General features: G+C 35.6%; 1 protein-coding gene across 1 annotated transcript; it reads left to right on the forward strand.

Annotated features, from left to right (window-relative positions):
- LOC121863485 (sodium/hydrogen exchanger 8-like) lies at positions 1-27,860 on the forward strand. Its single transcript, XM_042362159.1, has 15 exons — positions 1-429; positions 3,679-3,881; positions 6,487-6,617; positions 8,073-8,153; positions 8,547-8,605; positions 10,935-11,018; positions 11,600-11,701; positions 12,446-12,624; positions 13,722-13,966; positions 15,833-16,002; positions 19,696-19,837; positions 21,254-21,396; positions 22,445-22,528; positions 22,711-22,854; positions 24,374-27,860. The coding sequence occupies exons 1-15, from the start codon at positions 235-237 to the stop codon at positions 24,470-24,472; spliced, it is 2,061 nt and encodes a 686-aa protein (XP_042218093.1). The 5' UTR covers positions 1-234; the 3' UTR covers positions 24,473-27,860.

Raw genomic sequence — 27,860 nt, forward strand, 5'->3', positions numbered from 1 at the left:
AAAGTTGGCTGTCGACGTAAACGTAAACATTGTAGACGTCATAGCTGTTCACACACTCAGCTCTGCCACTTCTTACCTGGATGTGTCATGTGTGAAGCCCAGTGTGGTTCCGATGATGGAGAGTTCGAAAGAAGTTCACTATTAAGGAAGACAAGTACTCGTACGGAGACTGCTTGGGTTGTGATATAAGAATTAATATAAGGACAAGGGCCGAGACTACCCTCAAACTCCGTAATGAGCTGGAGATTAATACTAACGTTGGTGCTATGTGTGACGCTAGTGTTGGGACAAGATGCCAGCTTAACAAGTGACCAAGAAACCCCTCAGGCAGTGGTGAAGGCAGGAACGGAGAATGGTAAAGGAAATGACACTGATAAACCTCCAGCCCTGAAGCAGAGTATAGACACTCAGTCGGGAGGGGAAGTAAAGGTAAGTCTTTTTGGGTATGATTGCAGTTTCACTCCCTATTGGGTTAGAGCAATATTGGGTGCTCCATTAGTTATATCTCGTTAATTGCAAAAAATTTTTCTAATACCACTTTAGTCGCAAAACCAATTGGTAGTGAAACTACAATTTTACCGTCTTTTGTTTGTTTTTATTGAGTCACCTGTCATAGCTAACTTGCTGAATGACATTATGGATATGGTAAGTATTAAAACTAGATACCACATAACTAGTGACATCTTTGATATTTTGAATAAGTGTTATTTAACCATTCTTCTGCACCTAAACTACCTATTTTAACTAGTTTTTTATCGAAGAAAAATTTATAAATGTACTTTCAGACAACGTAGAATTCTTAGGATATTTTTGTTTGCGATCAGTAGCTAGTTTAAGCAATTCTAAGACACTTTTCTTTTGTGACGTTTCCCTTGCAAATGACCAACTTAACCTCCTAATCAGGGGGCTGAACCCCCCAGGTCCCCCCATTATATATAAGTTGTTTGCAAGGGAATCATCATAAGAAAAATGTGGCTGCTACTATAATGTGCTGTCAACAAAGGTATCTTTAGTCTAACCTAACCTAACCATACCTAATCTAACTTAACCTAACCAAAGCTAACTTACCTTAAATATCTTGTAAACCACATGCTATAGTAGCACTGAAAAGTGTCTTAGAATTATTGTAACTACCCTGTACCTATAGTGAAGATAAAATTCCTAAGATTCCTGTGTTAGTCAAAAGTAAAATACGGTAATACAAAATAAAGTCTTTTGTAATAGTTAAGAACAAGAGTGTGGGGTATCCAGCTTCCTAACAAAATAATCTCAATAAAAGAAAATTTAGTTCTTACCATACCTGAAGAATAAAGGAAATCTGATAAAGGAATAGCACTTTTTGTATTCTGATGTACTTTACATAAAGAAGCTTCCACTGCTTGTTTCATGATGGTACCATGTTTTTGCCAACACTATTGAGATACTTTGCATTAACCGACTAACCACCGAACGCTTAGTGACAGAATGGTTCCCAGTCAGCAATTGCCTGTCCTTTCCTTTCCATAAACCTAACATAACAACTCTCTTAAAGCCGGAAAAAAATCTCTCATCCCTGAAATTTTCCGGGTAACGGAAAAATGTTCTCGTTAGTTCCAGAAATTGTCCATTACATCATCTCTCGAACCTTGAAAAATATCCCTCATCCCCGAAATTTTCCAGGTAACAGAAAATTTGTCTCAGAATTTCCAGAAAATGACCCTGATTTTTATCTCTCAAACCCAGAAAAAAAAACTCCCATTCCCAGAATTTTCCGGTTATCGGGAAAATTTTCTCTAAATTTTCCGGAAAATGTGCCCCTCGGAAAATCGTTCCCAAAGCCGGAATTTTCCAGAAAATTCTGACTTTGGTAAAGAATTTCCGATAAAATTTCAATTCAGGCTATCGGAGAGTTCCTGGTTTGAAGGATTCTGGCTAACGGAGATATTACTGTACAATGTAATACAACAACATTCACTTGATGTGTTTGTGAGTATGAAAAGGACAATAATGCCACTACTGCTGCTGGGAAGTCACTGTACCACTTTCATATGTCTTACCAAACTCATAATATTAATACTGTTTGAAATTTGAAAATCTTTGTTTTATTTCTTTTTTGGGATAATGTTCCTAACATAAGATTTAAGTTTTCATCATCATCATCTATACATAAATGGCGATATCCTTAAGATTTTTTTTAGATTTGAGAATTTTTTTATAATTATTCATGTTAGCTTGACTGGCTAGTGAGCCAACAAGTAGCAGAGAGGATAAGATTAGGTGATAATACAGTACTGAATAGTCAAAATACAATAACTCATGAATCATAATTTTATATATTGGAGCCATTTACAGTTTAGGTGTATGAGTCATAAATTGAGCAGTGGGGTATGCTATAACGAATCTAATTGGTTCTAGAACCTCGTTCGTTATAGGATTAATCCATTCCAGGCCCCCAAATACAACCACTTAACACTGAAAAATTTCTGTGGAAATTGTAAAAAATACAGTACAGTGAGTTCTGCTATAACGAGTGTTTTGATAACGCGAATTTGCTCTAACGCGATTTATAAATTAGGAACGATATTTGTATAACGCGAACGTTTGTTTGCTATAACGCGATTTTTGCTTACTATTTCTCCAATTTTGTGGTATTAATTGTGAATATCGTAAAGAGGAATATCTCCAAGAAGCGTTCTGGTGATAGAATTCCCGGTGATGATCGTAAAAGAAAGGATATAACACTTGAAGAGAAGCTCGGTGTTATCTACCTCAAAATCACCCGTCTCCCCCTTCAAGTTACATTCATATTTTTTCAAGGTAGTGTTACATTTACTGTATGATTTCATTATTAGATATGAATGTAACATTTATTTAGACTGTGGTATCCTTTGTATTAGGCTAACTACTAAATTTTTTCGATTTTGAGGAATCTGCACCTAACCCTATTTTCTTCATAAGCCCTGTTATTTCTATTATGCGATTTTCTATAACACGATATTTTACAAGAACACAATTATCGCGTTATAGCAGAACTACCTGTACTTTATCTTACCTTAGTGTTGTTCAGCATGCAGGACAGGAGGCATTGGAGGAGGGGGGAGGAAAGAATTATGGAGAAGAGGTGGAAGGAGAGGAGTCATCCTTCCTAGCCCTCTTTGGTGACTGTCTTACAGGCACTTTGTCTGTTTATTTATAACTTCTTTCAAAGTTTCAAGGGTTATTAGCATTCTCACTCGCTTTTGACGATTCATTGTTACAATTGTACACTTGTATAACAAAATAGTTATAAAAATGACACGAATTTCCACATCAAAAGACGAAATTTCAACAAGTTCAGTGGTGCACTGACTACACAATGAACCAATATGGCGCCTGACACTCTTGCTGGGAGCCGCGGTACAACAATATTCATGCGCCAGACGAAATAATCCCGTATTCATCCGCGTTCGTTGTAGGAGTTGCGTTCGTTATAGCATTCTCAATTTTATAGGTAAAACCGTTCGTTATAGGAATATTCGTAGTAGGATCCGTTCGTTATAGCATACCCCACTGTATGTGTGACAAAGCAGATTTATAAATATAACTTTAGAATCTTTAGACAATGTGGTTAGTTTACTGGTATACAGTACCATATCATTATACTTGTACCATACTATAAGCAACATCACCTTTATTCTCCTTTGAACTTTCTTTATACAGAGTGCTGAAAGTAAAGCCTTAGATCCTACAACTCCAGCCACCACTACAACCACTGAGGCCCCACATCTCGATCTTCATGTTGGGAACTCCACCATCAGCAATGTTTGCAACATCACTTCAGAGGATTACAGCAAATTAACGTCATTCTACCCTCAGCATTGCAGCAAAGATGGTGGGGAAACAGAGGGACAAGATACAGAAGGGTAGGAGATTGATTGTGTATCAATTTATATTTAACAGTAGAAATATTACATACACTATATACTGTATACAGTAACCCAAGACCAACATTGAATAAGTGATTTTGCCATCTAAACCTCTGACAATTGCAGTTAAAAGTGAATACAGTATACGTAGTCTCGATTTACGCGGATTTCCTTTACGTGTTTGGTCATTTACGCGGTACCTGGCCAGACAAGGCAATTATTATTTACACGGTACATTCCATCATTTACGCGGGAAGCGGCTCGGGCAGGGTGCGCACTAGGTCGCCCAGTCAACAAAACATTACCGAATTCTTTACCCGCCACTCACCACAGCCAGCCCAAGTCAGTGATAGTGAGGATATGGACTTTGAGGGGTTTGACAAAGAGGCCCTGCAAGCCTCTGTGGTGGATAGTGATACAGGTGATACAGGTGAGGGCCAATAATTATTGGCCCTCTGCCTCAGAACCAGCCCCCCATCCCCGTGTGCCCAGCCATCTCTTCTACTAACGTAAGTGTTAAAAAACCTAATATTATTGATATTTCTCTTAAATATTAATTGTGTGTGCATACCATCATAAAATTAAGATGTTATTTTTACTACAACGTACGTATTGTGTCGGAAAAAGGGTAGTCTGGGGGTCGGCCCAGTCTCTATTTCAATTAATCCCATATGTTCTGTTATTTCGTTTACGCGGACCTCCATGGGTTTAATTGACCGCGTAAACTGAGACTATACTGTACTGTACAAGGGCTGAAATCTGTAGATGTTCCTGTATACATACTTGGAAAAAGCTGTTTTATTCCCAGTGACCTTAATAGTCATGTTACAACTTTCAGCTTATGATTTATTGACTTTTAAGTTCTGCTATTTAATTTTTTTTTAGTCCAGGTATTTACAGGAACTTCTCATTGGACTAGACTTAACAAGAGTACTAATACACTTAGTCTTACACAGTGGCCCTATTGTAGCATGGGACCACTTATATTTAATTTATTATCATAGCAACCACTAGCCTCTACTTGAGATAAATGAGGGGTGTGGCAACTGAGTGGTGCATTGCTTGCCTCCAGTCTTTAAGGTTACTGGTTTATGCCCACAGCACCCTTAATTTACATATTATACCTGTGAATATGTTCTTTACATATTTAGTTTGGAAAAGTGAAGTCAGCCCATTTTAGTGCGGGTCATGCTGCTCTTTTGTGTACCATGTGTTGTATCCATAATGCCCCTAATAGGCTGTCAGGCCTATGGAACATTCTTTCAAGATTGTTCATAGCAGTTGATATTTTAAGCTCAGTCTGGCTGGGACAAAAGTTGTGACAAAGTAAGTAGTTTGCTACTAAGACTGTGATAGCTTCTATAATTAATTTATGGAACAGCAAGAAACATGTCAATTTAAAAAAGTGATATGAAATGCTAAGCTGCTAAACTTTGTCTTAACTTAAAACTATTTTAGAGGAAGTTACATGAAGCATGTACAATAGATACTATACAGAAATTATTCCCACTTGTAGGTCCTCCTGAAGGCCAAATCCAATTTAAAATTTATGGTGATTAATAATGGACTGTAGTGTGTTGTTTTAAGCTTTATATTATTTGCAGTGGGAAGTTAAATTGGCAGTATTGTGGAACATCTGATACTTATTTTTATATGAAACATTAGAAGTAAATGTTAAAAAATATCTCTCTATCCAATAAGGTATTCTGTATCTACTAATGAGTTACATGTTGGCTTAGGGTCTCTTGCACACACACACACACACACCTGTATTTGCACATTTCCTCCGTAGCTCCATACTCATATCTAACACAGATACCCAGAATTTATCTGTTTTCACTTTTTCACAGCCAGATCTTAAACACATGTGTATTACTTTTATGGTACTGTACAGTATTTTCTAAATAATCTTCTGTCATTCTCATTTTACAGTAAGTAGACCTTCACCTTCCTGATGCCCTTTTATTTCTTCTCATTTTGCTGGATCAGTGAGGTTGTTATAGATATTCAGGCTTATGTGCTACATATTCTAACACCTTGGTTGACCAGGCAAGCATCCTAGTAGCAGGGATGCAATGTCATGATGGCCAAGCAGCCATTACTATCTTTACTCCTTTAAATAGCCATGAAAAGGGCAATGATGGCCTTGGCCTCATGGTGCCATGAAATTCCCTCCCTTCCTAGCAGTGTATCAGGCTTGGGGATGAATAAAGATGAGCCTCCAAAGTCAAAGCAATTTAAATGCATATTGGTGACTTGCGTTTTTTGCAACACACTGTGTGGAAAATGTCCGTAGAACGTTGATGATAAAGTGTGTTCTATTTCTTCACTGCAGTTTATTGGAAATTTTTAGATGAGAGTCATTAGGGGAATGGAAATAGATTTGAGCAAGTAACAAAATACCATAGAAGTAACAAAATACACATTTCCTACCCATCCCAGCTAAGAACTGAATATGGCATTCATTATAAAACTCCCATGGTTTTAGTTTGTAAGGAAGACAAATTATTTAATGAAATAACTGTACTATATTTAAGTTATGCTCATCTCAAACAGTAAGTATTAGCACATGAGTATAATGTAGTTATATGTGTTATTTTAGAGGAAGTGTTGATGCTGATCCTGCAAATGAGACTCAGCCATGTCATACAAGTGTTGACCTACCAGAGATGGGCGCTGCAGAACAAGAACATTTGTCATCCCTCTCCATATTTCTCATCCTCTGTGTGCTGGGTAAGACAGTCATTTTTTTACATAATGGTGATCATTTGGTGTGGTCATTGTACAGTCACCAAACAAAGGATCTTCTTTTCTGGTCTGATGCCTTCAAAATGATCATTGTGACTGAGGTCGTGTTCCTTTGGTAGGGATGCTATTTCTGATTGTGTGATGCACTGTGTAACAAATATGATGTATCCTGTATATCACATATTGTAGAGTAGAGTTAGAATAGAGAAATTAGCCATAATACAGTACATAGAAGACCTTAATGGAGAACAAACACAATTATGTCAATCATTTAGAGTACCATCCTCTAAATGTTCTTAGGCTGTTTTTACCAATCCTCTAAGGTTTTGTAACTCTCTGGGGACCCAGTTTTTAATTTCACTCATCCATCCCAGTTTCTGCCTACCCATGGCCCTCCTACTCTCAACTTTGCCCATTAATATTTCTGTTATTATTCCCTCATTCCTAATTATATGACCAAAGTAATTGTATCTCATTTTTCTTTCTCTGTACATTTCAAGTATTTCTTTTGACGGGTATGCTATGGGTAATCTGAGTGCAGTACCGTATTTCTTAATTTTTTTTTTTCTATCAGTGTATCTTATTCTTTGCATTTGCCTATAACACCACATTTCAAAGGCCTCCAACCTCTTTCTGGTGTCTGCTGAAAGTGTCCACACTTCTTACCCATACATCAGTCCTTGCCATATAAACCCTTTCAACAGCCTTTTTCTCAAAATGATGTTAATGTCCCGTTTCATTAGGTCTTTTAGATTGTTAAATACGTACTGTTATTTTCTTGGCCGTTATATAAGAAATGTCTTCCTCCACCTTACGAAATGAGTTGCCTTATAGAAATTTTACATACTGTATTAGAGATGAAGCGAGGTTGCCGTAACACCTCAGTATTGCAACTTATACTGTATTTTATTTAAAGTACAGTCTCTCCTCGACTTACGACATATTCGACTTACGACGGCCATGGTCGTATAAAATATTTTTCACATTAAGAATTTTTGAGTCCCGACGTTAGTGATTGTGTACTGACAAAATTTTCGTTTGTAATTCCCTTTAAAATGGTTGGCAAGGGTAAAAGTGAGACTTCTCTTGGTGCTGAGAAGAAAAAGAGACACCCATTTTAGAATTTCTATGTATTATTTTCTCCTTTTCGACTTACGACCACTTTGACTTACGAACTGGTTGTCGGGACGGAACCCCGTCGTAAGTCTAGGAGAGTCTGTTATATTATTGGATGAAATATAAGACCTCATCCAAAAGAACAATATAAATTACAGATATTTACCACCGGTAAAATTCTTTTACTGTACAGTACGTATGATGATAATAAATTAAAGTGATGATGTTATGTTAAAAAAAAATTGATTCTTAAAAAGATAATGAGGAATATATATTGCTGCTGTAGGTAATTATTGTACAGTACTTATGATATTGTTTTTGCAGCTATGTGTGTGATATTGATATTCTTCCTACTGAAGACTAAATTGAACTACCTACCAGAGAGCGTAGCATGTGTTATAGTGGGTAAGACAAACTTATTTTGTATAAAACTTTTAATATGTTTGGAAGGATCCTAAATATAAACTCCCTGAAAGTTGGAACCTGTCATTCTATTGTCGCTGGTTTCTTGATACTGGTGTTATGAATGGGTGGCTCTTTTTGATATTGAAATAGTTTACACTGTATTTAGCCAGAAAATTACTTACAGAGTGGATAATAACAGCAACATTGACATGGCTGAGCCAATTGAGAATGTAATTTTAGTTTTAATCACATTTTAATCAATAACAGTAATAATGATAATAGTTTATAACAATACAGTACTGTATGTAGATATTTATTCTAGACACACCTGTAATAAAAAATAAATTATCATATAAGTAGTGTTTATGTTTTCGAAATTGATTTTATTTATAGGTGGAGTGATTGGGTTGGTCCTGAAGATTCTGTACAGCCAACACATAGCAAACTGGCAGGTATGGTATATTTTGTTGCTGTTTAAACTTAGCACTAGCTTACCCATATATAATACGTACAGTAAACCCTCGATAACTATGCACCTTTGGGGGTCTGGCCTTGCCAGATTATCCCAAATTCCGACTTGTCAAGGCACTTTCCCCCTCCTACAAAAATACAACAATAAAAAATTATCTACCCATATATGTATACATATAATTACTAAATGTAAAAAAGTAACACTTACCAGCACTGCAGGTGAAGAATGAAGCATCATAGTAGGAGACACAGAGGTATGGTAGGTGACACAGAGGCATGGTGACACGGAAGTATGGTAGGTGATGCAGGTGGCCAGATATGCCGAGATTTTCCCAGATAATTTTATAAATATCTCGGCATTTCCCAAGTTATGCTAATACATTTCGAGACCATATCCATGCCAAGTTATATGAAATTCCGAGTTATCAAATGCTGAGTTATCGAGGGTTTACTATACTTTTTTTGTTTTGTTTTTTACGAGGATTAGCCCACCCAGGCACAGGTCACTGACCCACGTCGGGGCCTGCGGGGCGAAAATGTAATCATAATAATAATAATAATAATAATAATAGTAATAATACAATAATTATAATAATAATTCAGATAAGTAAAATAAAAAATAAAAATAAAATAATAATAATAATAATAATAGTAATAATAATAAAGAACCATAAAGAAATAAAATACAAAAGATCAAGAGTGAGAAACAATATATATGTATGTTGTGTTGTCAGTGTTAATAGAAACAATTGAGACCCAGCAATTGTGTGTAAATGAGGCAGAAAGTCAGATGAGCAACCTGGGACTTGGTCACAATTTTTGTGATGACCTTTGGCAGCAGGGTCTACCATTAGACAACACATTATGCTTCCAATATCTTCCCAGGTGGTAGTACCTCCCTGTTTGGTAGCTGCATATCTACCTACCACCTACTTATGTCCTTGCCCAAAAAACGGTGGCTCGTGTACGTAGTGTTAAATAAGTTTCTGTTCTTCAAGAACTATGGAACTTGGTCTTGATGTATAGGTAGAAATTTTGGCAGGGACAACCTATTACTGTATATACATCACCTTCACCAACAGTCTAGTTCAGAGGGATCAGTACAGTAATCTTTCCATTAGCTTTCCTATTACTGTACTTTTATATTTGTAAATCTGTTGTGGTTAAGATGATGCCTTAAGTATATTTTATTGTAATACATTCTTTGATCTAATAAAATCTTTGATATGTTTGTAATATTTCTGAATATATTGGTCATCTTTGCTAACTTTATATTATTCTCATGTAACAGAAGGAGGAAACTTTCTCGCCCACTGTGTTCTTTCTCGTCATCCTTCCACCCATTATATTTGAGTCTGGCTAAATTTCCCATTATCGAGGACACGTTTCCACCCAGGTCTGGGGATTGCTTGGACGCACTATATAATAAAGGTTTCCATGGTAAAAGTGGGGCTATACACAGCACACCTAGGTCCCTGTATAGCAGTGATATATGCACTAGGTACAGTAAAGGCATAGATATGCTAATAGAGTAATAGGTGACATTTATATGGTAGGTGATGAGCATTATTAGATAACTCGGCATACTAATACATTTCGAGACCATATCCATGCCAAGTTATATGCCGAGTTATCAAATGCTCGATTTACTATACTGTACGAGGATTAGCCCATCACTGGTCTGCGTGTAATCAGTAGATAAGTAGTGGAGATCAAGAGTGAGAAACAATATATATGTATGTTGTGTTGTCAGTGTTAATAGAAACAATTGAGACCCAGCAATTGTGTGTAAATGAGGCAGAAAGTCAGATGAGCAACCTGGGACTTGGTCACAATTTTTGTGATGACCTTTGGCAGCAGGGTCTACCATTAGACAACACATTATGCTTCCAATATCTTCCCAGGTGGTAGTACCTCCCTGTTTGGTAGCTGCATATCTACCTACCACCTACTTATGTCCTTGCCCAAAAAACGGTGGCTCGTGTACGTAGTGTTAAATAAGTTTCTGTTCTTCAAGAACTATGGAACTTGGTCTTGATGTATAGGTAGAAATTTTGGCAGGGACAACCTATTACTGTATATACATCACCTTCACCAACAGTCTAGTTCAGAGGGATCAGTACAGTAATCTTTCCATTAGCTTTCCTATTACTGTACTTTTATATTTGTAAATCTGTTGTGGTTAAGATGATGCCTTAAGTATATTTTATTGTAATACATTCTTTGATCTAATAAAATCTTTGATATGTTTGTAATATTTCTGAATATATTGGTCATCTTTGCTAACTTTATATTATTCTCATGTAACAGAAGGAGGAAACTTTCTCACCCACTGTGTTCTTTCTCGTCATCCTTCCACCCATTATATTTGAGTCTGGCTACAATCTTCACAAGGTTGGTATCTCGGACTTCGTTTACAATTTGATTTTCCTTTAGGGGTACTGGTTGACATCATTTATACTTGGGTTTATGCTCCTAAAATAAAGGTTTCCATGGTAAAAGTGGGGCTATATTCCCAGCCACAACTAAAGTCCCTGTTTTGGCAGTGATTATGCACTGTAATGAGTTTTCATGCATATGCTAATACCAATATATTGACTGAATACTGTATATTTTATAGAATGAGCATTTTAATTAAGCATACTTTAATCTCTAATGCATTTTGTCATTTTCTGTATGGAGAGGCTGGTGTTAGGAGAGTGGTGAGTGGTCAGAAACTAAAATCATCGGACAGATTATTATTCTCTCTTTTTATAAGTACTGTATATGTTGACAGTTTTAGCATGTATAGTTCCAGGATTATGATTTCAATTTACAAAAATCAAAAGTAATTTCCTTTTTCTTTATTGGCTGTAAGGATACATTCTTGTAGACAAATAAATCTTCTCTTTGTAAATGTTTTTTTTTTTTTCATTTTGTTATTCTAACTAGTACAGGTAAAAAAATTATATTGTATTGTACTTTCTCTTACTCAGGGCAACTTCTTTCAAAACATTGGATCCATTATTGTATTTGCTGTTGTTGGCACATTAATCTCTGCACTGATTGTTGGAGGAGGAGTTTATCTCCTTGGACAGGTAAGAAAATGTTAATAAATTTCCTTTTGGTGATCTAGTTGATAATTAGTCTTATCTTAAATACATATCTGATTGTACATAATGTGCAGGATAAATTGGTACAGTAATTACATGTTTTCATGTTTAAACAGTAAATCTGTCATCTTTCACAAAGTTATGATTTGCATTAAAAAGTATCATAAGCAATATAAATGCAGTTACCCGATATATTTTTTTACCATTCGTGTACTGAATGTCACTGTACATTTTGTGGCCAGCCCTAGATCCAAGTGATACGAAGTGTTGGCTGGAAATTAAATAAGAAAGAGGATTTGATATTTTCTGTAAAAAGAAAGTTTATATATAATACTGTAATCTGCACATTAATATATCTATTGTGGGTTAAAATGGAATACAAACAGTGTATTCTGCTTTTAACTTATTCCTGGCTGGGCAATACACAATACAGTACTGTACTATATTGACCCGTGTCTAAATATGAAATGACTCGTCGTATATTTACTACTGAAGTAATCAAATATAGCTGAAGAAGTAGAACATCCTATTCAGCCAATGCCTAAAAACTGGAGGATACATTCTTATACTGTACTGTAGTTCAGCTACCCAGGAAAGAGCTAATACATTAATTATTTGTACTTTTCATGAGGTATTTCATTACATGATTTGGGAGTCACTGTATATCTTCATATCTCTTACTATCTTCCCTAAATAATTATTGAAAGATCTCATGCCATGTTTTTTCAGGCTGATGTGGTGTACGAACTGAGTTTTGTGGAAAGCTTTGCCTTTGGTTCTCTAATATCTGCTGTGGATCCTGTGGCTACATTAGCTATCTTCCATGCACTGAATGTGGACCAGGTGTTGTACATGCTTGTGTTTGGTGAAAGTATCCTCAACGATGCTGTCTCAATTGTCCTTACCAGGTGAATCATTGTAGTGTGTTCTGTACTGGTAAATCAACGAAATTTGCATGACATTTACCATTACAGTACTGTATTTTCAACATGTACAGTACTGTATGTTATTGACTTTGTATATTTCAGTATGAATTTTTCCATAAGAGATATTTACTAGAGAGTAATGATAACGAATCAAATGCCTTTTTTTTTTTTTTTTTATAAATAATGGTATAGATCAGGGGTCACCAAACTACGGCCCGCGGGCCGGATCTGGCCCGCGACGTCAGTTCATCAGGCCCGCCGTGGTAGCTCCGCCTACGCTCTGACGTTACCATGGTTTCCATGGCTTTTGTTCTGGCTTGCAAGTATTGAACAGAATGAATATGCGGCCCGCGCTCGTCATTCTTTCAGTTATCCGGCCCACTGTGAAAAAAGTTTGGTGACCCCTGGTATAGATGGATGCCTCCTAGTGTAAAGTGTGAATTTAATGCACACGGCAATAATTGGAGGATAGATGGTAGTGCAGAAGCTTTAATAGCTTATGGAGAGTTAGATATGGAATTAGAAAAGAGATTAGTGTGCCATGAGGGAAATAGAGAGATAAAGGGAAATATCTACCATTTTTGTAGAGTTATTTGTGACGGGAAGTTATGTAATGGCTTGGAGGAGGTAGGTATATTAGTGGAGGGAATCTGAATTATAAAATGGGAGGATAGAATGAAGTAGTATATATGTGAGGGTATTTTATGTATATATATATATATATATATATATATATATATATATATATATATATATATATATATATATATATATATATATATATATATATATATATATATATATATATATATATATATATATATATATATATGTGCAAGTAAATCACTGTAGGTGCGCGTGATCTAGGTATATGCTGATAACCACAAGGAAAGAAGAAAACACGAAGTTCCCAAGCGCTCTATCACACTATAGGAAAGAGCATGTCATAGTTAGGAAATCATTTAAGATACGTACACTAATATTTTCTTGAAAATACCTACCCGGTATCATGGTTTTAGTAAATTTATTTACATAGTATGTAGAATATATATACAGTATGTATGATTTCTCTGTTTCAGTACAATCATTGAAATGGCATCACCAGCTATGGCAACCATGGGTTCTGGAGAAGCAGTGTTATATACAGTATGGCGATTCTGTGTCATGTTCTTTGCCTCTGCTGGTATTGGGGTTGCATTTGCTCTCTTGAGTGCTCTAACCCTGAAGTATGTTCCTCTGAGAGAGTACACTTCCCTAGAACTGTGCATCATCATAATCTTCATATATGCTCCATATACACTTGCAGAAGGCATACACTTATCAGGTAATAACTTTTCTAACACTGGTGGCATACTTGAATGAGTATAATGATTATGATTTGTTTTTATGATATTTACCCATACAGTATATAGCCCAAAGCTATGGTCACACTAGCCATTGATATCCCCGGACTAGGCTGAGGCCGCCCTCCCATCAGAGATCAGACTGGTCACATTGCAAAAATAACGGCCTGCCCAGTCCACTGTTTGCGGATCCCCAAAAAACCACTGCAATAAAGTGAAGGCCTTCTGAGATTAAATGTAACTTGCTCATATTGACCAAGTAGTGCCTCTTGTTGCTCCATGATGCAATGCTTCTAGCACAGGCTTCTGGATGTATTGTTACCTTCGGAGGTCAAGCGAGTGTTGGATGATAAATTCTTGATCAATATTTAACCATAGATTATAGATTTTAATTTCAAAATTTATTTTGGCATAAATTTATTGTTATTTTCTTATTATGATACAAGAAAATGTGTGATTTTAATAGGGGAGGATACTACAGATTCTCATTACATATCAATCATCTACTAGAAACATATCCAGTGAAGATGTTTTCGGCCAAACCTCCCAAATCCATGAATACCAGTGGACAACTGGGCAAAAAAACAGTGCTATTGTTGGACCCAGCAGTTTCAATGGCTAGTGTGATCACCACTTTACCTTACCAAAACTACCACAATAACATGAAATAGTAATTTTGACACAGTAGTACTGTGGTAGAGATACATTCCATAATTTTCTCACACAAATTTTATCTGTTTTCTTACCATTAACACATGCTAATTTTGCCTCCTGGAAAAATTTTAATTTGCATAGCTTCTAGTTCCAACTCGCTCCACCACCATTAATCCCTTGTTGCCTTCCACTTTAGATTGATTCACTTGGTTGTTAGAGTGATGCATCTATAGGGGCTTCACCTTTAGCTACTAATTGAAGTATAACTGCCTCAGAGGTGGCAGAGTGGTTGATATTTTGACATTGTTCCTCTGAACATTATTTAACTTTTAATAAGTTGTCTTCTGACTAATTTTTATGTTGGAATGAATAAAACAAGTACGAAATAATCAACACTTAACGGTACACAGTACTGAGAAAATAGCCCAAAACACTTGCAATTGCTGGAAATCATGTCCTCAAACATTTGACAATTGTGGAGAATGAGTGCAGGTGGTACTGTACTACTGTAAGAATTGGAGGTGTTAGAAATTTATGTTTTTGCATCGGTGGATTAGAATAATAAGAGAATAAGAGAATAAGAAAAGCAAGATTGGTAAAAAAGACTATAATTCAGAGGTAGATGGTTGGGCAGAAAGGGAAAGACCTAGGAGGAGATAAAAGGATGGAGAGTGAAACATGCACTGGGAGTGAGGGAGATGTATACCCAGGAAGCAGTAATGCACAACAGTGAGCAGAGAATACGGCATAAAGTAATTTTTGGGGAAGGAACTGTTGCTGGGTGTTACTTGGTTGTGTGAAGTGACAATATTGATTTAGAACCTGGCTATAACTAAAAGGGTGAATAATGACAAGGGATGAAGTATAATTAAGATGAAAGCACTTCATAATAAAACAGCTATCATGCGGTGGCTGTTGATCAATTTGTTTATGAAATAATGATCCGAGGTCTACATGCCCAATGTTCCCTATATAAGCAGTCTGGTCTCTGTTTTATGAGAATCAGCTGGAAGGATGACCTTAAAACATGAGGTGAACTGTAAAAGAATAGGTCAGTGCATTCCTAATATCATGAGTGGTAGCACACAATCTCTGTAAAGGCCTTATCCCTTATAGGTCACAGAAGATTATACTGTGTAAGTTCTTTTCACTTACTTTATATTTAAGTACACTCCTGTATTTCTTTATTCCAGGTATCATGGCAATTCTCTTCAATGGAATTGTGATGTCACACTACACACATTTCAACATGTCTCCAGTGATGCAGATAACAATGCAGCACCTCATGCGCACATTGGCCCTCATTGCCGAGTGTACAGTGTTTATCTACTTGGGATTAGGTCTATTCAGTTTTAGGCATCAGGTAAGTTTTTTAAAGATTTAAATACAATGGTCCCTCGGTTAACGAAAACAACTCGTTCCACAGAGTCGTTCGTTAACTGAATCCATTGTTTCAATGGGATATTGGGTAATTGGTTCCAGCTCACAGAAAAGTACATACAAAGTAAAAAAATGCAGTAAAGTACACTTACTTTGAGGTGTGTATGTAGAAGGTTCCTGTTTGATGATAATGATGGGATTTAGAAGTGGGGGTGGAGGAGAAAGGAGAAGAGAAGGAAGTGGGGATGGAGGAGAAATCACCTTTCAGGGGACCCATGCTTAATGCAGTAATTTCACCAATAAAATTTTAAGTTCACTAGGCGTAATTCAAGATTATTTTATTTAAATCAACACTGCAGTGCGCTATATATTATCAATATGCTAACTAAATTTCAGAATGACCAATAATTTTAATGTAAAAATGCAAAACTATTCACGACACCAACAAAAACGATGTTCACTCCACTGTAAACAAAGCCACACTGACACCTGGTGGGTGAGTCAAGCAGCTGATGGGCACACAAAAAACTAGTTCCCTGTACTGCATATATTATCAATATGTTAACTAAATTTTAAAATGACTAATAATTTTAATATAAAAATGCACAAATATTAAAGAGCACAACTTTCTTGATATTTACTCCAATGGAAACGAATGTAAACATAGAACAGATTACTGAATTGGCAGACTAGTCCATCAGCTGATGCTCACAACAAAACGTGTTTGTCGAAAGGATTTCGTTAATCGAAGTTTTGTTCGTTAACCGAATTGAAGAGCCTTATGGGAGGTAATTCGTTAACCAAAATTTTGTTAATCGAACCATTCGTTAACCGAGGGACCACTGTATACTGAAAGGCACTACAGATGTGTACTATATTTTATATACCATACTGTATGTAGGCTCATTCTGAGGCCAAAACCAGTACAACGGCTTCAAAACAGTGTTAAAAAAAGTGGGTTTAATGACACATATGAGAATGGCATCATCATTATCACCATTGTATGGTCATTTTCCATGTTGGTGGCAGCTCTCCATGCTACATGGTCTCATTAGGTTCTTATATCTGGGGTAATTTCTTGCAACCTTTCCCATGTCATTCTTGGCATACCCCTTGCTCTCCTCCCCTTCCCATACAAACTCATGCATCTCTTTGTCTTAACATCTTAATACAGCATAATACAACTACTGTACAGTACAGGTAGTTTAAGGATTTTATATCATTATTATTTTAGAAGTTAATTTGACCTCAATTTTTTTTTATTTTAACTTGTCATTACTATCATTTGGAGGGTAAAACAAAGAAATTGGTGGGTGTGGTGTCCCTTGAAGGCACGATCATATTGTACAGCAGGCATGGCCAACCTTTCCTCAGTCTTGGACCACATTACAATTCAGGTATTTTTCTGCGGGCCAACCCACCAAAATTTATATCCTACCTAACCCAAAAGTAATGTAAAAATAATACAGGACAGGCAGTGAAACCGTTTATCGTCTCATCCACCTTACGATATTTTCAGTTTACAATCACATTTTTTTTCTTATAATTTTTTTCAAGTAATATGTTAATGTTTCTTGGCATTTAACAGAAGATGAGTGAAGCAGTCTGTGAATAGGTTGATTTTCCTACATTTACAGCATTTTTCTTACTTACAAGACACCCTCCAGAATGATAATGTTAATCTTGGCCTATGAGGAACAATTGGTGCAGAGCACTTCCGGGAATGAGAGATTTCCAGGTAACGTGACGACTCTCTCGAAGCCGGAAAGAAATCCCACATCCCCAGAATTTTCCTGGTACTGGAAAATTTTTCTCGGAATTTAATGAAAAAGCACCTAATTTTCATCCCTCAAACTCGGGGAAAAAACTCGCCCCATCCCCAGAATTTTCCAGAATGTGCCTCTTGGAAAATCGTTTCCAAAGCAAGAATTTTCCGGAAAATTCCTGCTTTGGGAACAATTTTCCGAGAAAATTTCAATTCCAGCACAGAGATATTATTGTATATTGGCAGTTTCGACCCTAAATTAGATTTCATTTGAAATCTCTGTAGTGGTACTCCTGAGCACGCTGATTCCGAATCTATGGTCCACGGTTCAATTGCGGAGTAATTAGTGGTCATAATGATGCTTGGAAAATTTTTATTACATTATTTCAGTGCTAATTACTCATCATCTACTGGTTTCTGATGTGCAATTTAGGTGTTTTTGTGTTATTCTGGAAGTGTTTAATTAGTAAAACCCTTTGTGACCACTGCCCACTACCCCACTTGGACTTACCCAACCTTAGTTAATCCCCAAATGACCCAATACCACATAGCAGCTAATCCATCAAACAGACTGCGCCGAACTTGGGCCGTAAGATCACACAAGTTAAAATGTCTATATTGTCGACTTATTTCACTGTTATATTTTTGTAGTTACATACTCTAAGGTGATGAAACAGTAACTAATTGTGTGTGAAGATTATTCTTTTAATAAATATTGCTTTACTCACTGTAAACTGGCTGCATCTACCTGAACCGTGGGCCACATTAAATATAATTTCTCAATCACTCCATGGGCCACACAAACACATGGTCTGGGCCACTGCGGGTTGCCCATGCCTTCTGTACAGTATAGTACAAACATTTCAGTAGTAAACAGAAAACCAGGAAAATAAACTAAATACTGTACAGTAGTTTATTGTAAAAATATACTATACTGCACATTTCTTTATTGAAATATGAAAAATAAATGCACTTGATTGTGTCAAAGCTTAACAAAATAATTAAAAATAATAAGTACCTCCCAAAATGACCCCTAGGCTGATGAGGATCACAGTGCACATCAGTGACAGTATAAGCTCACAGCCCATAGCCTTCATGGATAACTTTTCTGTCCATCAGATCCCTTTTTATGAGACCTAGGTATTATAGGAAAGTATAAACTAACTTTTGTATGACTACAGTTCCTTGGTTCATCTCGGCATTTAATTTTTTGTACAGCTTTGTACTGATCAGAATGGACAGTGTGCCTACCTCAGTAATGCAGAGAAAAAAAGTTCTGTCTCTTGTAATTTTAAACTGTTAATGGACTGATGTAATTATTAACTTAGTTACACACTTACAATCCTCAGAAGTTGAAGTGCAGTAATGACTTTATAATAAAAACATCAAAGGCATGAAGATTGCCCCTTTGAACAATGCAAGTTCTAGTTAGTGATCTGCAGTACGCTACCTGTACATTATTTATTTACTTTTTTTTATGTTTTAACTGATTTGCTTCTTTACATATGCAGTGTACAGTATAGGTGCTCCTCTACTTACGAACGAGATACGTTCCTGAGGCTTGTTTGTAAGTCCATTTTTACTCTTGTAGATACCAAACATATTGTAAAAAATTAAAGGATTATGGATATTTAGTACAGCTATACCCTTTAATACAGCCTTAAAACCTGGCTCACTCTTCTCCTCTTAGGTAATGTTTGTTCTATCTGGAATTTTCTTCAAAATAATCCAGTCTCATCCACATTAAACACCTGTTCTGGCAGGTAACCCCCCTCAGTGATGATGTTTGTATCTCTGAAACTTTGTAAGTTGAACATTCTTAAGTAGAGGAGCACCTGTACATAGAAATTGAGATAAAAGTTCTGCTGAAATGACAAGATTATTTTTCAAACTCGCTTTTCATCTTTACAGTTCCACTTGGCCCTTGTTTTATGGAGCATTGTGCTGTGCCTCTTGGGTCGTGCTTTCAACATTTTCCCACTCTCTTGGCTTGTTAATAAGTTCCGTGACCATCAGATCAACTACAAAATGATGTTTATTATGTGGTTTAGTGGTAAGTTTTAAAGTTTTGGGTGATTATTATGTGTTTTAGTGTTAAGTTTAATATTTCACGGAGAACAGTGGGAGTTGCACATGAGTCCTATTGCCTCCCTAAATCTGGGTTACGTCACCAACATAATTCTCCTTGGCAATTGTTTAGCTTATATGAGACACCTCGTAGGATTTCCAGGGTTAATTTCTGTTTGTGAACTTTTCTCTTATTGGCACAAAAAGTGATTGGGTTACATCACTTGCATTTTAGTGTTGTGCAGCTGTGGTTGTTTCTGTTTTGTAGGGCTGGTACATTTATGACCTTTTAGGCATTTTGTTTTGTAGCTTTTGATAAGCATAGTAGTTTTTGCATCAGCCTGCATTTAATCTGAGGGCTCACCAAGACCCTACTTCAAACTAATAGACATATAGCCTACTGTGGTGATGGGGGGGGGGGGGATTCTTGTGAGGGAGGTGTTACATGTAATATAAAAGGATTTCACTTCAAATGAATTAAATTTTATATGAATTATTGTTTTGGACTATTTCTTAACTCATGCAGTTAGTTTTATTTAGATATGTTGGTTAACCTCCTAGATTGAGAAGGTTTGAACTTGATTCAGGCTTGGGGGATTCTAGTTTGTGAAGTCTTTCAAGATTACTTGACTTTTATTCACACAAGTGAAGTGAGATTGTGCTGGGTTTACCTAGTGGCTATCTATTTGACAGCCCAGTGTCTAGAGGAAGGAAAACCTAATTTGTTAATTTATTCTTTGCAGTATATAGATTTTAGTCCCCAGCTAGGACACTGGGTTCTACTGTTTTCCCCAAGTTATGCTGGCTTTACGGTGTTGCTAAAACCCCACTTTTAAAGCAGCATTTCTGGATCTATCCTCCATTTATAACCAAGGCTGGATAAAACAACTCGGTGCCTACCCTCTTCCATAGATGTTGGTAGGTTGTCGCGATAATTCTGTATCTTGCTTTGTAAATACTGTATTGGGTAGCGCACGAAGTACAAGTTGTGCGAGCACTGTCTGAGGACCAAGACTTGTTAACTCCCAGCTTTCAGGCAACTTTGTAATTTCTGTATATCCCTTTTTAATGGTAAGAGTCATGAGTGAGGTGGCTGACCTTTATAGTACTGGCTGCCATAAGTTAGGGGCTTACCTGTGTTCCGAAGCCCTCGGCCTTCTTACAGGTATATATTTAAGAGTTGTTCTATACAAGCTTGGTTAGGTTAGGGATTTCAAGGTCATTCCTTCATATTTCTTCCAATAACAAGATATTCAACATTGATTTTCCCAGTCAGAAACGAAATTTATAGTATTACAGTGTACTATCTGTTGTATGCAGCATTTAATTCCCAGATTTTCTAGTTCCTTAAACTTGAATTTCCCATGAAAAGTTAAGTTAACTTGGGACCTTTCTTTTCCAGGACTTCGAGGTGCTATTGCTTATGCTTTAGCCCTTCATCTTGAGTTCAGTGATGAAAAGCGACATGTGATTGTGACAACAACACTCACTATTGTCTTATTCACCATATTTTGTCTGGGAGGTTCTACCATGCCACTTATTAAGGTTTGTCAAACATAATGTATCTTTTTGTAAGCAGTTGATTTTTTATTTATTTTTTTTTTTAAATACAGTACACAGAATTCCAGTGATACAACTTAACTTTGTATCAAACATTTTTGTCATTAATTAGTGAATTCTCTAGACTTCTTTCAGTCCTTCTTATCAACATTTCTTTATGCAGAGGAACTATACTGTACATACAGTACTTTGTTAGTCCTCTGGTGTGCTTTCTATTGTTTGCATGATAGTTGTTTTCCCTTCTAAAACTTCATCTCCTGCTTTTAACTTCTCATCAGTGATACCATCCAAAACGAGCACCATAATATTCTTAAGCTTTCTTGGTGCACATCTCACTTGCTTTGTATCTTCAGAAATTCATGTGCTAAGGTTCCTCTATACTGTAGCTTCACGAACTTGTATGTTGAGGATTCCTTATGTATCTTTTAGTAACTCACTGGTTAAGGTATCTTTAGTAACTCACCTACTGAGATTCCCCTTCTGTATTTTGAGTAAAACCTTTTTTATTCACTTGGATAAATCATTTACTGTACTGTTATAATGTTCCCCTTTACATCTGGAGTTATTCACCTGCTGATCTTTATTTACTCACATTTTGAGGTTTTCAATGAATATGATTCTTTATTTAGTTGTTTATGTATTGAATTGTCTGTCATTTTCTGATGCCATAATCCAATTTTGTACATGGCAGAGAGTTGGTGGAAACTTTTGCTAACAGCCAGTCGAGAAACAGTAACGAAGGTAGTAAAAGAAAAAGGAAATAGGAAATACTCATGTTTGTCAGAAAAAATAGAGGATTTAAGTACCGGGTATGTGTAATAGATTGTGGTCATGTTACTAAAGAAAGAAAACTGTCTGTGAGAGAAAGATGGATACAGGGAGAAATATTTGCCTGTTATCTGTTTTTTGCTTCAATAACAAGAGTATTCTCGAGAGCTATCAAAACTATTCCTTCATAATTTAAACCTGATTATACTGTACTATCATTCTTTTATTAATAATTTCATATCTTATGTACCATCTTCTCTTTCAGTACTTAAAGGCTGACAAACGACAGAAAAACAGAAGACCCAAGGAACGTGACAAAGAAATGACATTGAGCAAAACTAGAGAATGGGTAAGTATGTAGGTTGCATTTTTGGTTTTTAATTTACTTTGAAATTTTTGTAATTTCCAGCTTTAGAGAATATTTTTTTTTCTTTGAGATGTCTGGAAATTTTATGTATATCATAAATATGTACTATACAGTATCTATTTCATGATTTATTACAAAAAATAAAATTATGCTTTATTTTTCAGGGCCAAGCTTTAGATTCAGAACATTTATCAGAGTTTACAGAGGATGAAAGTGATACTCCAGTAGGTGCTCAAGCTAGAGGATTCCTCCGCCTTGACATTCTCTATCTCCGCCCTTTCCTTATTCGTCGGGTGACACACCAAGAGGTCAGTTCTCTCTAAATTATTGTCTTCCTTTGTCAATGCTTTTGCAGCAGCAAAGAACGTGATTGACGGGAGAACATGGCATCATGTTTTTTATGAGGATGTCACAGCATTAAGAGTGAATAAATGAAGGCAAGTGAAAGAATTAATGTTACAGGATGCTACTATTAAATGTGAAGTTTATAATCCCTAAATTACACATACGGTATCCCAAATAAGTTTCACTTCATTAGAACACAATCATTTTGGAATACCAAAATAAATAATACTTAGCTACAACAAAGTATGGACACTGAGAGCTTCTGTTTTATGCAATAAATAGCTTAATATTAAAAACTGATTGGTACAATGCTGAAACTGTGTGGTGCTTTTGTTTCCATACACTACTATATACTGTAAATAAGAGTTTACATAAAGCCTATAGGAATTCCAAGCAAATTATCAAAAGCATCGAAGCATGTGCAGTAAATATGTAACTGGGGTGGTTTGTTCTCCATAAAATGTACAGGGGCTCCCCAACTTAGGAACGGGGTTAAACTTGAAATTTACAGTATTTTATTTACCTGATGACTTATTTTTTTCTTTCATTTACTGTATTTTGCCATTCTATTTCTTCTTTTGTCATAAATTAAGTGATTTTAGATATATATACGAACTTAGGCTATGATATATATTAGGATTTTAAACATTGTTCTGTTAGTATGGTATGCACAAAGCATGTGTTCCGTCTTGCGTAGAAATCCAACTAAGGAACATACTCGTGAACGGAACCTGTTCGTAACCGGGGACTCCCTGTATTATATAACTGCACAGAACTTTTATTAAGTACACACTAATATTTCCTCCAAATTTGTTTTATTAGAAAACTGTTACTGGTAATATATTTCATGAATTATTGCACTATTTTCAATGCAACCCCATTTGTTCTTAAGATGCTGTATATATAAATTTATACACTACATACGGTATTGGTAACTGGGATGCTTTGTTCGATTTAGACACACACACACACACAGTTTCCCATTCTACATAAAGTACCACACTTAATAGTCCCTGTATTCATACCAAAGGAACATAACCCCCTTATTACATTACTGTACACCGTTTCTCGTGACAAAAATTTTCCCTGCTACAGTATTAGTACCTTTTAATTTTGATGCTATTAGTTATTTCTGTACATTATTAGTCCCTATTTATTTGGATTTAACCCTCACAAAGAAAGATTAATGATTGAATCTGTATTAATTGATTAAATGTATTTTTTTTCTTTAACTAACAAATAGATGAGAAAAAATTGACCGAAAAGCATACCTTGCATGTTACCCCTATTTATGGTGTTAGGGTTAATGAATGGGATTTTCAGTTTTGATTACAGTATTGTCATTTTGATTAATAATACAGTTTTCAGAAATGGAACATCGATATTAAGTGAGGACTGGCAAGGTGTATTCTTTATTCAATAAATTTATTTCCAGAAAATGTGGGACTTTATATCCTACAAGCTATTTGATTATTATTACAGGTCCGGTCACATGCCAATGACCTGAAGAAGCAGTGTTATCAGTCAATCAATGTTCAAGCTTCAGAGTCGGAAGAAGAAGAAATTTTCTCAGCACGCTGAAGACTTTGGCTCAAGATGGTATAACTTAACAGAGAAATGTATATCTCCTGCCAAACTGTTACCCAAGTGCTATCCATGTGTCTGTTCTTAGTTGTTGATGTTGCTGAAATGTGCCATTTTAGACTTTGTATTGTTTCAGATGAATTGATTGAATGATTAGTACTAGTGTTCAGCATGCAATGTTTACCGAACACAGCAGTTGACAGGTTAAAAACCTGGTTTCAGTTTTGTAGAGAGATGATAATCCTCTAAATATCCATAATCAACTAATATTTCTTTATGCTTAGGAATTGTATATTTGGTGTAGGAAAGAAAAATCTTGAACATTTTATTCAACAAATACCCTTATACAGTATTGGAAGTATATTGCACTGAACCTTCTAAAGAAATTAATTCCTGTAACCCTGTAAGCAAAAAGTAAAAACTACAGTACAGTATAGGTTTCCACTGTTCTTTCAACATTGTTATAGCTCTTCTATATACCTTATACGTGTATACAGGTATATTTTTTATTGTTGATAGTGTTGATAGGACTCTGCACAGCAGTTCATTAGTGCTCTGTCCAATCAAGTAAAGGATTGTCTTAGTTCCTTAGTATTGCTGTGCACTATACCCACTTGCTTTTGTTCCTTATTTTTTTCTGCCAACCATGAAAAAGTATATTAATTGTTCTTTGTGGTATAGGTTATCAATTGAATAACAGTATTTTGTTTTTAAGTGCTTACTCATTGAAAAATCTCGATTCTGTCTACATCACACGGTTGAAAATTCTCACTTTTCATGACAAGTTCTTTGTTGTATGGAAGAAAGTTCATTTATCTACCATGTAAGAACCCAGGCGGTTAAACTGTTGGTGTTATACAATACATATACTGTGTACCTTCACAACTCTCAGGGTATTGTAATGAGTCATTCAATGACTTTGCCCTTGCTGATGGTGTCATGAAACAGTGGAGGTATTAAGTTAGTTATTTTGCTTATTTTTTTTTTTTTATTTTCTCGCTCTGTCTCTTCTGTTGTTCCTGTAGGACAGGCATGGCCAACCTTTCCTCAGTCTTTGGCCGCATTACAATTTAAGTATTTTTCTGCGGGCCAACCCACCAAAATTTATATCCTACCTAACCCAAATGTAATGTTAATATTGTTTTAGCACGGACAGTGAAACAGTTTATCGTCACGTCCACCTTACATTATTTTGGTTTACAATCACAGTCTTTTTCCCATTTATGAAACGAACCCATCATAATAATTTTTTAAGTAATATGTTCATGTTTCTTGACATTTAAGAGACGATCAGTGAAACAGCATTTGTCGTTCTTATGAGACACACCCACCAGAATAATGATAATGCCAATGTTATTCTTGGCATATGAGGAACTACAATGAAACAACCTATATATTTTGGCAGTTTTGGCCAAATATTAGATTTTGTTGAAAATCTCAGTATAGGTACTCCTGAGTGTGCACATTGAGAATCTATGGTCCATGATTCAATTGCAGGATAATTAGTGGTCGTAATAATGCTTGGAATATTATAATTACATTATTTCAGTGTTAATTACTCACCAACTATGGGTTTTGAGGTGCAATTTAGGTGTTTTTGTGTTATTCTGGAAGTACTTAATTAGTTAAACCCTGTGTAACTACTGGCCATGATCCTACTTGGACTTGCCCAATCTTAGTTAATTCCCTAGTGACCATTCTGCCACATAGCAGGTAATCCATCAAACAGACTGCGCTAAACTTGGCCCATAAGATCACACAATTTAAAATGTTTACATTGTTGACTACCGTATACAGTATATAATTATTTCACCGTTACATTTTCTTAGTTGCTTACTCTTAGGTGATCAAACAGTAACGAATTTTGTGTGAAGATTATTCTTTTAATAAATATTGCTTTACTCACCGTAAACTGGCTGTATTTACCTGAACCGCGGCCACATTAAATAGAATTTCTCGATCATTCCACGGGCCACACAAACACATGGTCGAGGCTGCAGGTTGCCCATGCCTGCTGTAGGAGATTAGCTCCCCTACAGACATATTTAAGAGAATTAGGTAAAAGGTTAAGGGAATAAGGTTCTGCTTTGTAATAATGCCCTTGTTATAATGAAAATGTCTATTTTGCTCATGTACTATAACAGAAGGATTAATGTATATTGTGATAATTGTATTATATTTGAATATTTTGAGAGATTTTATTAGAGGGAACATTAATAGACAGAACTAATGCTGATTATAAGTTTGTTATAGCATTGATTTCTCATTTTCAAGGAAGTGCCTGCCTTCAATAATAACAGCTGTTTTTCTCAGTTTCCTTGATATCCTTTTCATTTTGATGACACCTTTCATAAAGCTGTTAGAATCAATACTGTAATTCAATAATCATCACAGCATTTTGTATGCATTCCCCTGTCCATGAGAGATTTCTGTGGCTTTCAAATATGGTGCAATAAATCTGTGATTATAAGGATAAGATGATGAGTATTATTCTTTACGTGTTTATTCTATTCTATTATGAACATTTTGCAACAGAATGTACAATTTTATTAACATACTGTAAAAGGAATGTTCTTCTCATTCCTGATTAAAATTATTTCCGGTTTGCATTTATCAAAATTTGCCATTTTATTTAATTAAATTTCCTATTTTCTTTGATTTAAACTTCTCATTTTCTGTGAATAAATTTCCCATTTTCTTTGATTAATATGTCTAATTTCTTTGTTCTTTTTTTCTCGCCCACCAGGCCCCGTTGGTTGTTTGACCAGTGCCCGGGTGGGCTAATTCCCGTAAAAAATAATAAAATAAAAAATCCACGTTTTCTTTTATTGAAAATTTTCATTTTTATTTTGTTAAATTTCTCATCTTTTTTAACTAAATTTTCTTGAAAAGAAAATGGGAAATTTTAATCTTAGAAAATTTATAAAACTTTTTATACAGGTACATCATTGTGGAGTACAGTATTTGACTAACCATTTAATTACACATTAGAAAAGTTAACAATACCAAGTTTTTCCCGTATCCTTACAAGATGTGAGAGAAATGGAATTGGTGTGTGTAGGAGTTAGCCAGATTAAAAAATAAATAAATGAAATGAAATTTAATAAAAGTTTGTAGAACCAGTATGGGTTGTAACTAAGTTCTAAGAAATTTGATCAGTGGCTTATGATAAAATTATATCAGTAGTGTAGCTGTTGCAAGTGAGATTAGGATGTTTTCTCTATCAATTCTGTTGTGTATACATAAACTGGGCTAAGATCTGTAAGAAAAGTGATCTTATAATTGCTGAATGTACTGGGGGCATTTACACACGCACTGTTATTTAAAATATATGTTTAAACCTTAATTACAATGGAAATTTTCACCAATAAATTAAATTAAAGTT

The sequence above is a fragment of the Homarus americanus genome, unplaced genomic scaffold (assembly GCF_018991925.1).
Source record: "Homarus americanus isolate GMGI-L3 unplaced genomic scaffold, GMGI_Hamer_2.0 scaffold47177, whole genome shotgun sequence".
Classification (NCBI taxonomy): domain Eukaryota; kingdom Metazoa; phylum Arthropoda; class Malacostraca; order Decapoda; family Nephropidae; genus Homarus; species Homarus americanus.

Coding starts and splice junctions, on each gene's coding strand:
- LOC121863485 (XM_042362159.1), top strand. CDS start 235: ATGAGCTGGAGATTAATACTAACGTTGGTGCTATGTGTGACGCTAGTG. Junction 8,606..10,934: donor AACACATAGCAAACTGGCAG/GTATGGTATATT, acceptor CTCATGTAACAG/AAGGAGGAAACTTTCTCACC. Junction 19,838..21,253: donor GTTTATTATGTGGTTTAGTG/GTAAGTTTTAAA, acceptor TTTCTTTTCCAG/GACTTCGAGGTGCTATTGCT.